The sequence below is a fragment of the Osmia lignaria genome, chromosome 8 (assembly GCF_051020975.1).
Source record: "Osmia lignaria lignaria isolate PbOS001 chromosome 8, iyOsmLign1, whole genome shotgun sequence".
NCBI lineage: Eukaryota > Metazoa > Arthropoda > Insecta > Hymenoptera > Megachilidae > Osmia > Osmia lignaria.
In genome coordinates this window covers 11,402,441-11,418,944 of record NC_135039.1, presented here as the reverse complement: position 1 = coordinate 11,418,944, position 16,504 = coordinate 11,402,441, and the positions used below count along the sequence as shown (strand labels likewise).

Sequence of the window (16,504 nt, the reverse complement as noted above, 5' to 3'; positions counted from 1 at the left end):
CCGCAGTTCTAAATTATATATTTCGCTTTCTCCGCATTTCCCGCGTCCCTTCAGGTATCTTGAAGTTCACAACGGAACTCGGTCAGGAGACGCAGCTGCAACTTGCAAACGGCTTGCTTCCGCCGGGCTGAGTCGTGCTTCCGGGGAAAATGACATCTCTGAATATTCTACTAAACGCGATCTAAACGTTTTCGAAAGAGTACTCGAAGCAAGTTGAATGGATTTCTGTCGAGCATTTCGTCCAGTTAACTCTTTATTCCTTTTTTGGATTTGAAAAAATTTTTCATTGAATTATGTTGCAAATGCTTGAATTATAGCAAATGCAACTCCTTTTTGCACTTAGAACTGTCTGTATATTATTATTCCATGTTTTTGTGCAATGTTATGGATGTTTCCTTTCAGAACCGATGAGACGAAACGCTTTTCATTAATTTTCTTGGAAAATTGTACGGTGACTATAGGTTGTTATACATCAATCTCTTGCATTTGTCATGCTCTATACGATGATTGAGATGGTTTTATAAATTTGTCATTTTTTGAAGACTTTACTTCATTAACGCTGAACGTTCTAGATTAGTGTTGAAATGATGGAAAATTCTCCACAGATTTACCGGAAATCGTCTGTTCTCCAGCAGAATCGAACGACGTAAGATAGTAAATCACGAGGATTCCCGGATGGGGCACGCGCAGGATTCTTTTTTCCTCGAAGCAAAAGGCAGACGGGTAGGCAGGCGTTCACCCGTGGGAGATTAAAGTTGAGCAGCGATTCGTGGGAGGGAAACTTCCTGGCGAGATCCAATCAGTCGGAAAACTTTATTTTCCACGGGCCTTCGAATGTTGATTCATGACTGGTTCGTGGATCGAGCTCGTTAAACGGCCGTCCAACCGGCTCGAATCGATTCGACCGACCAATCTGATCGGCTGCTTCCTTAAATATCCGTTGCACGATATCCTCGCGCACGGTGAATAGGAAAAACTAAACTATACGAATTCTTTTCTATACAAAAAGGAAAGTATTCCCTTTCTTTTTTCTCTCCATATTCCTTTTTTCCTTTTCCTTAACCAAGTTGATGGATTCAGGTACGATGGAGCCCCTTGTTTATTTGTCTCAGGACGAGTCACAAGGGACCCATATCTAGCGGTTAATTGCAATTCGCCAGGGAAAGAAGGGTCCAAATTGTATCTCATGCACTATTCATTTACACAATACGCACACTTTTCCTCGTCGTTTGCATTATAGGACAAAGGAAGGTAGAGTCGGAGTCCGGGTCCGGAAGCGTTCGCCGCTCTTCAATTATCGAGTGTCCAGGATCGTTGTACCGTTGGCGATTAATTGCTTTCAGGTGGTCCCTTTAGAATTCGAAACGAGAAACGATTTAAAAGACTCGCCAGGTTAGCTAGGTCGATAGAAATTCATGATTAAACGAGGCTCCGTTTCAATGGGAGCAACAGAAGGCTTTGGGATTCAAGTGGTCTATCACCGAGGATGCGATTGGAACTCTAAGATCTGAGCAAACTCGTCAGATTGATAGAAATTCATGAAAAACGGGGACCACGGAACTGGAACTCAGGTTAGGACCGCATGCCTAAACGTTCATTTTATCTGTCACCCCACTATAGTAGTCCGCTGACAACCCTACCTCCAGGAGTCTATTATTGGATTTCGGAGTCCCGCTTCCATAAATTTAACAATTTATTTATATTATTAATATGCATCAATCAATAGTGAACAAGTAGCCGGAAGTTGCTTCGCCACGTAGGGGACCGAAGTGTCCACCTGGGGTAGCGGCAAAACTCTGTTTATGCCAATGGTCACCCATGCTTGCCACTTAGTCCACGAGTGGAAATTGAATATGTATTCGGTATACACAGCCGTATGGTTGCGAATTCTGTTTATCTATGTCATGGAAATTGATGGAAGACCCAGGTGACGACCCCACCCATGAACGGCGTTGAGTAAGACCGAGGGACCTTACGACCCTGTCATTCCAAGTCCATATAAAGAATGTCCCGATCGATCAGACCGTTCCAATGTCTGTCATTCGATCGATGAGTGAATTTTGAAAGAGCCAAAGAAGTTTGCGGGTCTAATGTCTGTGACCCCCAGGCAGATACGTGTTTAATCATGCATGCAGGTTCACGAGGCAAGTGTAAACATGACGTAAACGTGTTTGCCGGGTTGCCGTGCTGGTTCGATTAAAGCCGAGGCGCAAAGAGATGGCGGACAGACATCGGGAACGGTAGCTGTGCGCAATTAATTCGGCCTGCGGCTTCGCTGGATCTCGTTACAGCTTCGAACGCGGTCGCTTCCGCTCGGCTACGACGCAATGCATCGAATACTCTGGCTCATCTCGTTCGGCACACGGTGTTTCAAAGTATTCCAGCCCCGACAAACGAGAAATTTGGAAAGGAGGATTAATGAAACGGCATCGAATCGAGTTTCCTTCCGTCGGATAAGTTTCCTATGTCTCTGGTTATCCCGGCAACTTCCACTCAAAACTTTCCTAATAACGCTTCGATGAACGTGGAACGGGCGCGCGCGCGCTCGAACGCATCCCTACGATTACATTCTCTCGTCGGATACGTGCCCGGTAACACAATGGCGCAAATTAATGTAAACACTTTGTGACCGTATCGTTTGTATATCTACATTATGTTCTCCGACATTGCGTCACTCTATGGACCAAACAGTCGCCAATGAGGTCGAACTGAAACTCGATTAAACGGATTTCCACGCCGGGATGTGTTTCTTTTATTTCGTTAATTAAAATTTTTCCTCGCTTTGTGGTCGGAATCAAGTTAGTTCGAAGATAATCTTACCTCCAATATCAGCAACACCGTTTTTCCTATTTTTCCGTTCGGATTAGCGCTCTCCGTTCATTTAATTAACGTTCTAATTTTCCCAAAGAGGAGGAAATTCCTGGTTATAGCTGAAAAACAGCTCGCTAAGCCAGGGAACAATATCGCTTTAATCAGCCGGCTGAAGTTTTAAGTAAAGCAACATGGCGGCCAGCGTACAAGTAGGTTGTTTGCTGAATTCACATTGAACGAGAATCGCCGATCCGACAATTCCATTTCAGCTGGACCGAGCAGTGAGTAATACAAAGCTTCGACTGTTTCTCGGTCAATTAGAACTGCACGGACACGGGATGGTCAGGGAACTTTCCGCGTCCGAAAGTTCTTCCTCGTTATCGTCGATGAATTCGGCCATCCTCGGTTCTCGTCAGTTGACCCGTGGATTTAGTACTCCTCTTATGTTCATAAAACGTAAAATCCGGGTTTGTATACACTCGGAGTCGAATAATGAAACAAGAACTCGTTGTGGACTGGCGATAACACTAGGGGGCTGATGGTGACATCATAAAGATGAAGATGACCATGATTAGTAATGACTCAGTTAAGGTAGAAGGTGTGGGGCAGGTGTAGTAGAGTTGAGGTACGGACCACAGTGCGCAAATGGTGGCATATGAAGCCAGAGGTGGCAGTAGGCTTCTGAGATGAGGGGAATGAGCCACTACCAAGGCGTCAATCTTAGGTACTGACCCATCCCCAAGCCAAGTACTGATCTGGACTGATCGGCCTTTCATGTAAACTAATGCTAACAGTGAACTGGTGGTACTATAGTCAAAGTAAAGGGGGATGGCTATAAATTGGAGAACCACTGGGCTGCTGATCATACCATTAAAATAGCCGACCCAGCCACAGCACTTAAGTCCCCTGTTCCCAAAGACCTAAAATGATTTATTCTCACATAGTAAACCATGTCCCTCTTTGAAGCTGCAATTTGAACATTCGTTTTCCACAAAGAATTTCACTTTTGTATTCCAGCAAGAGGTATTTCTTTATTACGCGAAGCAGACGCGTTAGCCCATTCCAGCAATTTATCCGGGGTAATTTATCTACCCTTCAACTCGACTCGCAGTCAGAGACATCGTTCTTCGTCGTCGGAAATGAAATCGCGCTGCTGTCAGCGACGCGGAAAACGGCGTAGAGCCATCATCGGACTGCAAACGAAATTTCCAAGTTTCCTTTCAAAACTCTACCACTTAACGTCGCTTAATATCGCGGAAACATAAAGAATTGTATCCTTTTTATACTGCTTCGAGAGCGATACAGTTCAGTTTGCCAACAAAAGCCATAACATTGCAGATAATAGAAAACGAAGGGGTTAAAAGAGAACGGAAGCAAAATCAAGAGATTGTTTCGATGCTTTAGAAAACTTGGACCAATTTCGACGAGTCTAGTGAAGAGCCGGGATCTCGGCCGCAGTTGGTAACACTGCTAGGGAAGTTTCTGATGGCCGACAAACTACTCGAATAGGCAGAAGTGAGGGAACTAGCGAAACTACTATTCGGTTTATGGCTTAGAACACGATCGCGATTAATATTGCTGTTTAGGGCGGATACGAGACACGCGATAACGTAACCTGCCACGTTTCTGAATGTTAACTGCAATATCGTGTCAGACCGGTGGTAAATTGACCCCATGAAGGATCTAGTTACAAATACTTCAGTGTTCGAGAAGATTGAACACACAGTACTGCAAATCACTAGCGTAACTTCAGAGATGGACAGAAATTCCTTTAATTTATTTTAACAATACGGGTCATTGATGACCCATATAACAATAAGTCCAGTGGACCATAATCTTTTTGCGCTCCTTTATAGCTTTTCAAAGACACAAGACTCAGTAAAAGAATTCGCGAAAAGACACACTTGTTCTGTTCATTATAGCAGCGCGTTTTCCTCGACCGTTCAACGACAAAGGAATAATTATATTTTTTTTTTGCTCTCGGAGATGGAGGTAGAGAAGACATCGCGTTTGTAGAAATGCTCGATACAAAGCTGGCTTGCCACGCTCTAGAAAAACAAGATTCCACTACAGAAGCAAACGAGGGAACAATGGAACTCGATTTACGAACGCTTCCGCGAAAACATCGCTCCGGAAAAGAAATCTTCGCGAGGAATAAATTAGAAACCACTCCTTTCGGTTAGGGGTTGCATTAAACAGCTCATTCGCTCGGCTGGCTAAAGTTGTAATTCGTTTCAGGACCTTGTAATATTATTAATCGAGTTCCGAAGTAACAACTCGACTAATTGCAAATTAAAATCTCCTGTGATAACTTAATAATCGTGCCACTAAGGAGTAACTTTATGTGACTCGTGTAGCATAAATTCATAGTCATCGTTACACCGTGTTCCTCCGCGAAAACTGTAACAGCAGGATGGAGATAACATGCAGGCATTGTACGAACAGTTTGCTCCAACTTTTCCTTCTGTTTTTCCTACGCCCGAACCCTGCCTGACGGAGGCTTCTTATTTTCCTCGGTGTACAGAGAAAGAGAGGAAGAAGGTCTAACGGGGCAACATTAACGACGGAAAGATTTATGCGACGGGCTCTCGCGATGCTTCTTCTTCATTTATGTATCTCCCACGTTGGGGAGACGCGTGAAAAATTCATGGCTCGACGAATTTTTCACGACAAAACGGAACAACGATGTTCGAGCAGAATCATTTTTGATTTCTTCTTCTCGTTTTTCCTCCTCGATGAATAAGAGCATCTTCATTTTCTTCTCCAAGGTTTCTTCTTTTTGCCCTCCGGAGTTCTTGAAGAGATGTGTATTAAACGTCAACAGCAGGATAGAATAGAAGACAAGAAGAAGAGCAGGAGGTTCGGCAGTTGGCTGTTGAGTCCCTAGCGTGGGATGTCTGATCAATGCGAGTAGTTACTACTGGAAAGCCGCGAGGGGTTGAGTTTCACCAGCCGGAAGCTGTTTCGCGAGGACTTCGCAACGTGCTGTCTCTGTTTGCGGTTTTCCACGAACGCTTCGCTTTCGAAAAGCCCTTCCCTATCTCACCGTTCGATCGACCGACGCTTCCGAACTTTGCCTTCTTCCGTTTGTAATCTACCTCTTCAAACTTCTCCCCTCCCTTATCTCGCGTCTGTATTTACCGATGGAAAGAACTTCGTTATCGTGACGGTTCGCAATAAGGAAAAGTGTGCTTTGCAATTTGCTCGCTGGGGTGCTTACGCACTTCCTCCCCTATCACCTTCCTACTTTTAACGACCTTTGACCCCGTGTTCCGATAAAAATGCTACGTCTGCTTCCACAGTGTTGCATATTCCAATGAAGGAAAGTGCTCGAGGAAACGACGATAGGGGTGGCAGTAGGCTAGGGGTGGAAGTATGCTAGGGGTGGCGCGGTAATAGTAGGGACGACAGTGGGCTAGTGGTAACATAGCAAAGTCTTGGGTTCAATTCCCAATGAATTTAGTCCCTACTGTGCATGCCTTAAGAGAAGACAATTGGGATAGCAAGAGCAGCACCCCTGAAGTGGGAGCACGACCAATTAGAGGGGAAATACCAGTGTGGGACTCGTACCACCCACGCCAAAAAATTCTGGCACGACCAATTGGACCTGCATTCCTTCCAAGTGCCTTCTTGCGAGGCACGCACAGCACCTTCCACGAGTCCCCACAAAATTCACTTAGATGAACGAATTGGTAACCGAATAACATCGGACGGGTTGATACATCAACAACGCGTTAAGGCCGTCCTTGAGCCTCCTCCCTGTCAACATGCCACGTGGAAAAACAGAAGGGTAATGGAAGGGTAGGGGTGGCTGATCCAACTTCCGCCGTCTGGGAGCAAGATTCCCGTGAAAATTGTCGAGACCAGAGGGCAGCCAACAAGTTGCCAACAGTGAATCGATAGGAAGGAGCGTGTCGAGGCGTGACTCGTCTAACCTTGCAACTCCCTTCTTCTTTTTTTAACCCGTTTCCAGTCACCCCTCGTTCCCGCGAGGCAACCTCTCGATCTCTCTGCTTCTCACGTACCTACGCTCTTCTTTTTTCTCCACCCCCACTTCCCGCTGCTTCTACTTAGCCTCGACCCACCACTTTGTTCCACCCTCGGCGGTCTTCCACCTCCTCCTCCTCCTCCTCCCTCCCGCAATATCTTTTGCCCCGGCGAGCTTCTGTCTCCTTCAATTTCCGTTCTCCCTGTCCCTGTTTCTTCTTCTCGTCGTGAGAGCCCTTCGAGCCTCGGGGAATCTCGAATATCCTCGAGGAACCCGCCGGATAATTGAGTTCTTTTACATCGTACCGTCACTCCGTTTGCGGCGAGTCCCGGAAGCAGTATCCCGAAACTGAGGACGAATTATCGACTGATTCCAGGGAGACTTTTTCCTTCCAAACGTAAACCTTTTGTCCATTATCCTCCAAGGACGTACATGTCAGTTGATCTTGAAAGGACGGACGGACTTAAAACTTAAGGCACTATTGTTGCCACTACTTTTTAGTTTAGATAAGACGAAGGCCAGTTTTCGTTTCCCCAAAAATAACATATTTGAAAAAGACGTATAGTTACGAAAGGACAAGCTTGAAGTATCGGTGGAGAAATTCATATTTCACTGGGATGACGTGGGTACCATTTATAAGACGAGGGTAGCCGGATTGTGGACGAGATATTTACAAAGCAAATAGGTTGACATGTTAGTGGTATCGGTTCGACAGGGTATCTTTCATTCTGCGCGTGTATACGCATTAAGGGATAGTCACCCTGTGGGATCTGAAAGGCAGCCTCGTCTCAGTATGGTTTTTGCATACTTCCGGCGTTGCGCGCGTAAACGATGAAAAGAAGTAGCATAGAGGTACGAAGCAAGACGATGGGGGGATAAAATGTATCTTTTTTCAGAGATACGCTTGATTTATTGATCGTGTTCTTTGCCGCCTAAGTTTACTTTGTGTTTTACAGCTGCACAAGATCCTTGCCATGCTGCTCCTTCTTGTTCCTTTTAAGTCTTAACGTTTAAAATTGCATGTTCTAACCTGGTTGAATGTGTTTGTTCCAGGAACTTACTTCATCCTCTACGACTTCATCGACTTCTTCGAGAAGGACCAAGCGAGCTTCCTGGAACGCGACAAGTTTCTCAACATCATCAACACCATCTTCAAGAACATGTCTCAGATCGAGCGGGATGCCATTACATTTCAGGTGAGTCCTCAGAATTAATTAGTCCTTGTTCATCCCTCGGGCTCTAGCAGGGTTTCAAATTTTTCCTCTGCCCTCTGGAAACGACGACAGTCGCATTTCCAAGATAAAAACGTTCGGACGGGTGACTAAAGTGTTACAGTTTGTCACATCGGGCTTAGAAACGAGCCGAAGACAGTCGATATTCCGCTCACGTCGAGCCAAGACACATCCACCCGCGGATGAGTAGTATAAGACGCAGGCTGCAGTAGTAACGGACCGCCCAAGTCAGACGGCTCCACACTTTGTACCGTTCCCAGCGAACCAGTGGTAATGGAAGACAGGAGTCAGACACGGGACTTGAATATTCCATGCACGCTGTATTACATTGGACCCGGGAATTTTCATAACATTCTAGTTTCCCGGGCTACTCGGTAACCATGGAATCCTGGCGTTCCTCACAACATTATTCGCTTTGACAGAGGTTTTCTTCAACCGCGGAATATAATATAGTGCGCGGAAATGGTGAAAATTTTAGGAGAGATGAAGTTCATGTCACTAATTCCCTCATCTCGGTCCCAGGGATCCCTAGTATTGGTCCTAGTGATCCATAACATCGATCCCTAGTGATTTCTGGCATTGGTTCCTAGTAATCCCTAGCATTGGTCGTTAGGAATCCCTAGTATCTGTCCCTAGTGATCCCTAGCATCGATTCCTAGGGATCCCTAGCATCAGTTACTGACAAAAACAGCGCTATCTAACGGAATTATTGGCTCCGCAAGTTTTAAATTATAATCTGAAGATTGGGAAAGGGAAATACATTCGTCTGGGAGTGACAGGCAAAATTTCCAGACTCTTATTGTTTTCTGATACGCCTGTATCATCGAGAACTGTATCATCAAAGAGACGAAAAAGATTGACAAGATTCGCGAAGCAAATCCGCCTCGGCGCATCGGGGATCGAAACAGGGACGAGGCAATTTCGCGTGGAAGTTCGGATAAAAGTTCCCCCACTCCGTAACATCCCTGCCCTGTTAATATTGGAGGAAGAATGGCAGCCTCTGAAGGCCGGGAAGCACGTCAGAGTCGTTGGAAAACTTCCGTGCAACCGTATAGTCCGAACACTATAATGTTCCCTCTTTTTTTCATTCCCCGAATGCAAAGTACTTAGAAGTTTAACATAGTTGTTGAACGCGAATCATCCGACACTCATAGAAATGAGTTTATCGTAAAAATTAATTTAGAAATCCTTTAATTTCCATCGGTGAAAATATTCAACTTTGTTTTTAATTTCGAGACCACTTGGAACTTATCCATTTTGCAAAAACGTGTTAGTTGGGCGTTTTTTTTTTTTTCACACGCGTTGAATTTTTACGATATTGCTGGGGAAAACGTTTCCAGTGATTTTGTAACACCTGTTCTACTGACAAGAGGGAAAGGTGAATCGTCCCTTGGGAAATTTACAAACGCTAATTCTCCGTTCGTTAGCTGTCCACTGGGTATCATAGATATTCGCCCTGTCTGTCGTATATTATTCGATATTTCAATTATGTATGTGAATTCGATCGACAGCTTCGGGGGGGGGGGGGGGGGGGGGGGAGAATAATTCGAAGCGTCCTTCGAGATTCGGATCGATTTTCCAAAAGTAGAAATTTATAGCAATAAAGAGGGCAAGCATGAATCCACGTAACTCGTCTCAAATTCAATGGACCCGGATTGATACAAAAAACATCCCTTATATTATTTACAGCAACACTTTACTGGTCCATCCCCATTGAGACTCTGGTGACACAGTGAAAAATTGAACACTCTGTTACAATTTTCAGTGGACCAAAAAACAGTCGGTGTAGTTACAGGCCAATCGATCGGACGAATTGTAGGGGATGTTCAGGGTCGAAGGTCCCATAGGGTGTCCAAAGGTGGAAGGTCTGATCAAAAGTTTTGCCACCCTCTTAAAACAAACAAGAGTTGGTAACCACACAGAAGGGAAGTGTCCAAAAACAAGAGTGGTTCGCTGCTAATCAATATCGTTGTGTGCACGGTTAATGTCACCCCTCCCTTCCACGAAGGGAAGGGGTGGCTCTATGTGGGGCTGTCGCTAATTACTTTCCTGTCGATGATACGTCGCGTCAAAGCTACCTTGCCGTGGATCAGAGTTTGTAAAACCTCCAGCGAGCATCCATTTAATTAAGCAGCGACATGTGCGAGAGGGGGTTGGCAGGGGGTGGCAGGTGCACCAGGCTGGAAAATTGAAATTGGAAAGGGCTGTCTGTGCGCTGAAGATCTGATCTCTTCAGACATTCGTTTTTTCTTTCGTTTTTTTTAAGTGCAACATCAATGTACAGAAAGAAATCCTTCGGTGAAAAAGGGTTCGCTTGAGGCAAAGGGGTGAAAATGAATAAATTCGTACGGTAATACTTTCATGCGATTTTTTTTAATGCGGAAAACTTGCTGAACACGTCATTAACGTTCAGAAAATTTTTAATTTTATTTCCAATTTTGGGGGTTGAAAGTATCTTCTGTTATGGTCAGACTTTTTACGATACTTTGCAGTATCTATATCCCAGACGTTCTTTTTAAGTCGCCAATTTTTTTTTTAACTCTTTCACGACTCCTTCTGGTATTCACATCTGTCGCAGCCGATCATACGTATGCAAATGTTTGCCTTCGTTGGTTTCATAAATACGGAAACGATGCTCTCAATATACCCGAGGAAAATCGGACGCAGTTCACGTAAATATGTATGCACCCTCGTTTCCGGGTGAACCAGCATTCTTGAACACAATCCTTGCACCCCTTTCACGGCTAAATAATGAGACCATGAATATTCAGCCTCTAATTTCTTGAAATCTATGAATCTGAGTCCTTAATCGAAAGGAATGAATTCGGTGACACAGAATCGTATCTTCCTTTGTGCTTTGCCAAGGAAATAATGGTCGTTCGATAAAGAAGAACATTCATTTTTTTTCACTTCATCAAGGTTCTCGATATTTTAGAATATTCCGCTTGGATTCGTGTAAGAAGATAAACGAGGTTGTAAGTAATTAATCTACGTATAAGATAATGACATAGTTAGCTTTTTTAATGGCGAAGGAAGAAATGAAATCGATTGGCGAGGTATTTTCTACAGGTGGCACGTCACGGATGACGAAGAACAAGGCAATGATAAAAGCCCATGCCGAAAATTGATTTCCAACAAGGTGGCCGCATTTACATAGACCGCCCCTGGCTCGCAATCCCTAGGATCCGCTTCCGCCCCATCCCTTTCTTCCTTGGGGTGGCCACCCCATCCTGGTCGCATTTGAGCCGAGCACGATTTGCATTCCCCCGGGCCTGACTTTTGTCGAACACTTTCACGAGCCGCTGCACTGAAAATATTCCGAGACCGGAAGCAGCCGGGCGAAATTTTCCTCCTGGACATTCAACAGACGTCACTCTTCACCCTCTCTGTTTTCTCTTATTTCGCACTATTTCTTGCGAGAGGAACTGATTCTATTCCATGGTTTATTTTGAAATTTAGTTATTCTGAAACGAGAGACTACCAGGGGAAGTAATTTTCGTTTCAGTATGAGAGATAGAGTTCATATGCTCGGTGAATTCCGACGTGTTCCATCAACCGGTTCGACGATACCGTCGGGGGTAGCTTCAGCGACTGGTATCGCGACGCTGGCCAAGATAACGCGTCGTAGAACATTTATAATTAACCCTAAAACCGGAGGTATCGCGGATCTGGGTCGGTAATTATGAACACGTGTTTGCGAATATCCGTGTAGCCGCTGAAACTCTCGGCCAAGATCGATCGTCATTCCCCTACACCCCTGACCCCGGGGCTCACCGCTGAATTTTTCAAGCTACCCCATCCCTTTCCCTCCCACGACACAAATTAATAATTTATTTTGACGTCATCCGATATTATGCCAAGGACACGAGACCGTCCGAATTCAGAAAACCCAAGGACGTACAACAGAATTTTCCTGGTGGAGCATCGAAATTTCAAACGCTCCATAGGCAGCTTCCGTGTTTAATTATCGCTAATTCAGGCCGCGGTGTTCGACAGAGGTGAACCATAATCCATAGAAACTGCCTCCGTGTATCGAGTGAGCTGTTAAAAACCGAGCCACAGAGGACGGTAAAAGAGAGTTTACGTGTTGTACGATGAAAAACGTTCAAGGTAAAACACGTGAAAGAAAAATGAAATTAATTTTTCAATTTGGTTGCAGCATCGCCATATTCGAGCTCCCTTCGCGAATAGCCGCGTAACCAGATTAACTCGAAATTGAAATTATTCCGCGGATAAAACGAACGAAACAATGTCTTTAATTTTCGACAGAGCGTGGAAATATATATCGGCGGCCCGCTGTTCGGCTCCCTTCAGCGAGTATTTTGGAAGGTCGCCACGGGTTGCCTGGGACGAGGTGAATAAATAATTTCAACCGCTCTCCGTCGCTTTCGACCAATGAAACTCGCGTATTTGTCGGGTGTTAAAAATGGCCGGAAATCAGTATTCATAAACACGCCTCCGCCATTTCGCTATCTGACGTACCACTTCCGCCGGACGGGATACAATATATATTTTAGGAAACGTTCAAAATAAATAAGTAAATTTTCGAAAATTCTTTACAGTCGCAATGCGGGCCATCAAGGGTGTTACTTGATAGCCAGGGAACTTAATTTTATTCCACGATAACGGAGGGGTTTAATTCTTAGCGCGGCGCACCAGTCGAAAGAATGGGGTGTAACAGTGTTGGTGGCCTTTACAGGGAAAACCAGATGGCACGTGGGATGCGCAGGTCGCGTTTCCCAGTTGATATTAATGGTGTTCAGTTATCGAGCCAGTAAATCAAGCTCCGTGGTTACACGCCAGTCTCGATAAGTGGCCACCCCTTAAATCGACCCTGTACAACCCCTATCCCCGCTCGCCCCTTGTCGCATCTTCCCCTTTCGTTCGATACCTGAACTCTGATTTCACGAGCAATCCGATTTATTCGAGGATTGAAAACCTTTTGTGCCTCGCGACTCGAAAGGATTTTCAAATTTAATATAATTTATAATACTACGTCTTTAGACATCGTTGTGAAAGTAGATAAAAACAGATGAAAAATGCCTAGAAAAACAGAAGGTATCTAGAGGAAAAGTAGCAACACCTAGCCTTACAAAAAACACCTCGACACCCTGGAATGAGTTAAGCCTGAAGCTGAGGAACGAAGAAAGATAACACTGAATCCCTGCCTTATCCAAACGTCATTACATTTAATCCAACAGAGAAACATACGGGCTGACCTTAATTTTCGAGAAACAGACACAGTAAACAGAGAAATGGAAGGTGGCTAAATAAAAGGAGGAGGGTATCTTTGAAATCAACCGCAAGATTTTTCCACCCGATCCAACAACAATCGGTCCAAGACAAGATTATTTAAACAAAAGTTCGAGACTGATGCATTGTCTCGGTGATTCGAGGCCTGGGCTCTTTGTTCCCGATGAAACATTAGGGAAAAGTCCTGCGGCCAACGCTTCTTTCTTCGTCACTGGATCCTCCACCCCCATCTCCTCCTCCTTCTTCTTCTTGTTGCCTCTATTCTCGGCTCCCTTTGTATCACGGCGCGCTTGTACCACGCTGAAATAACGCCGGACGACGAAACACCGGGCTACGTGACGAAAAATAATGCCCTCGGGCTGTTCGATACGCGAAAAATGCTTGGAAGCGTGTTCCGCGCTTTTCAAATCGGACGACGTATCCTTGCGAACTTCTGTGACAACATAGTAGTACGTGACGTGAAATGGTATGCGAAAATCGTGATACGGTACCCTGAAGGTGACAGAATTTCATAATTGCGGGCGCAAGATCAAATTTTTTACATCCAACACGTAGTACTACGTTTTGGAATCGCGTAGAAATGACAACTTCTCGAAAACGTAGCGCTACGTTGTTGCTACGTGCAGCAGCCAACCGCAGAGTTAAGTTTAATTACAAGGACGTTAATTTCAGTGGCACACCTCGTGACCACCGATAACAGAATTATCACCCGCGGTGATCAACTTCGATTCTAATACCCGCCACGATTCGCGATGCAACTATGCGATCTACCTGCATATACTGGGTGTCCAAAAGTCGCACAACTTTTTCCAATAATTATATCGGTCACAACAATCCCAGAAATTTGAAGAATAACTCTTCGAACTGACTGACAGAGAAACAAAAACAAAAGAGTAACAATTTAAAAAGAGATTGTAACATTACATAAGTACGTAGATAGATTCAGGACACCCGGTATATTCGAAGAAACCGATTCCCAATACACGGGGCTCTCTCGGCTATCCGCTTCGGGAAGTTATCGCGAACTTTTAATAGCCAATTCCGATCTTTCGTTGATATTCGCGCAAGAATCCTCCTGTTCCCGGTACCTCTTTCTCCACTTGGTGACGCAAAAGCCCACCGTGTGCGTGCGCAGTGATCGCGCGCCGCCGGAAGTGACACGAAATCGAACCTGAATTGGCGAGCTACGGAATATATTTCGCACGTCGGCTGCTACAATGAATTTATGTAGATCAACCCTTGATTAGATTCCCTTTTGATACGCTGCCAAACGTCTGCGCTACGCATACATTTCAATCCTGATCTTGGGATTCTTTTATCTTTGAATAGTGAAGTATGGAGAAGATGAACCTATTACCATGTAGCACATTTTTCTTAACGTAGATACGTCGCCCCCTGGGGAGGAGCTGTATGTGCCTTAAATACCTGATGGCGTGGAGGTCCATACGGTCCTAGTGGGCACATGGCCGGAGTTCCGTGAAATTAACTGCTCTTTTCGGCCAGTTTTCAGAGGCTACGCCCCTTTCCCCCCGCCGCTCGCCATGCCCCGTGCCGAGGGCCCGGCTAGCGGCGGGTGGAAAGGGGCGTAGCCTTTGAAAACTGGCCGAATGAAAACAAGACCGGAGGAGGAGTAGCACCTCTGTTAACCCAATCTGCCCCCTCCAAGGACCCTTTTTTTTCATTCGTCGAAGGGGAAATACTGTTACGCACGCACAGACAACTCCCCGTGTTAGAAGCGTCCGTCCCCTTCAAGAGCCTAATGTCCTTTGAAGACACAGGGAAAATGTTTGCTTGATAATGGTACCAACAGTTGATGGGACCAATTTCAAAATGGTAAAACGAGGATCAGTGGCAAGCCAAGATAGTTAGTCGATAAGCTAGCCGTGTGCAGGAGTTTAAAGCACAGCTTACGGTACTTAAAATCGGCTCGACGCATGAAAATTGCCTGTCACGTGTAATTATAGGCCTGATTGAGTATCAGATTATTCGTGCACCACGATCAGTGACAAGAAACCAGGTCATGCGGCCGCGTCGAATAAACTTTCCTTAATATCCTTGTAAAATTAGCGGTCTTAACTTTCGAGTAGAGACTTGCCGCAACAACCAACGAGTTTTCGAGCTAAACTAACCATTAACCTAACTTCGATGATCATGTATTAAGAGAATAGTTCGTAAACAGCGAAGCAAATTCAATTCCCTTTGGTTTAAAGAAACCGTAGCCTTGTGGGAGAGTGTGTCGATGGTAGATACATCGACCTACACCCGTGGACATTAAATATGAACGCATTTGCCACCCTCGTTTACCCAGTGAACGTATGTGGTATTTCACGCCCTTGAATTTTCTGGCTACCTTCATAAATTTCGCCTCTTAAAGGGTCTGAAAGCCTCGTTACGGTAACACATTGTGAACGCTGTTGCAAATTTAAACACCTGTCCCATTCGTATCCACGTCACATTATGAAATGCTCGAAAGGTTTGGGAGCGCGCTTAGGAGGCGTCGTTTCCATAATGACCTCGTTAGGATCAATAACCCTATAGGTCCTTGCGAATTGATTAGTCGGATCGACAATAGACGTCCTTTGGATTCGTCACGACCTTTCGCCGGCCTACGCTGAAATGACATCGGCTACTTCCGGCCACTCGTCCCACGCTGATGGGATCTTTATCGACGATTCACGTTTACTGCTCGTTCATGCCATTCATTGCTCTTCACTGAAGAATATCCCATTCGAACCGCGTACGAGGCCCTTCATGACAACACTTTATAGATTTTGAAAAGGTTAACAGGCCGCGCTTTGCAATTGCTCAACGATAAAAGCCAAGAGATTCATATCTCTGTCCTTCGTTAGAGCGTGTCACGCTTCGCAGATTAGATGTCTCGCTGCGAACATAATCAACTAAAAGTTTGATTAAAGCCTCAAACCAGTACTCCTCGGCTTGTACAACGATATCATATTACGCGCTGTGCCCGGGCAAAACCGTTAATTCCAGCCTGTCTGTGCTGTAACGGTTGAACGTACGAGCATCAATGGCGGCCGGGCGCGGAAATCGGAGACGTCGGGTTTGGTTGGATTTGGCAGGGTTTACTCATGGCTTTCGTTAACGATGAAACGAGTCAGGCTGCAATGATCGCACGGAAAATGATGGTGAAAGATAGCAGAATCGTCAGACTATGTGCACCAACTGTGCAGAGTATCTACACCTCAACTATAATGCTATA

General features: G+C 45.1%; 1 protein-coding gene across 1 annotated transcript in view; it reads left to right on the top strand.

The window, feature by feature from the left end:
- The window catches only part of AChE-2 (acetylcholinesterase 2), a 60,178-nt gene that overhangs the window by 27,255 nt on the left and 16,419 nt on the right, over positions 1 to 16,504 (top strand). The window contains exon 2 of the mRNA XM_034334796.2: positions 7,853 to 7,995. Within this exon, the coding sequence (XP_034190687.1) occupies positions 7,853 to 7,995 (143 nt within the window). The remainder of the gene's footprint in view (positions 1 to 7,852; positions 7,996 to 16,504) is intronic.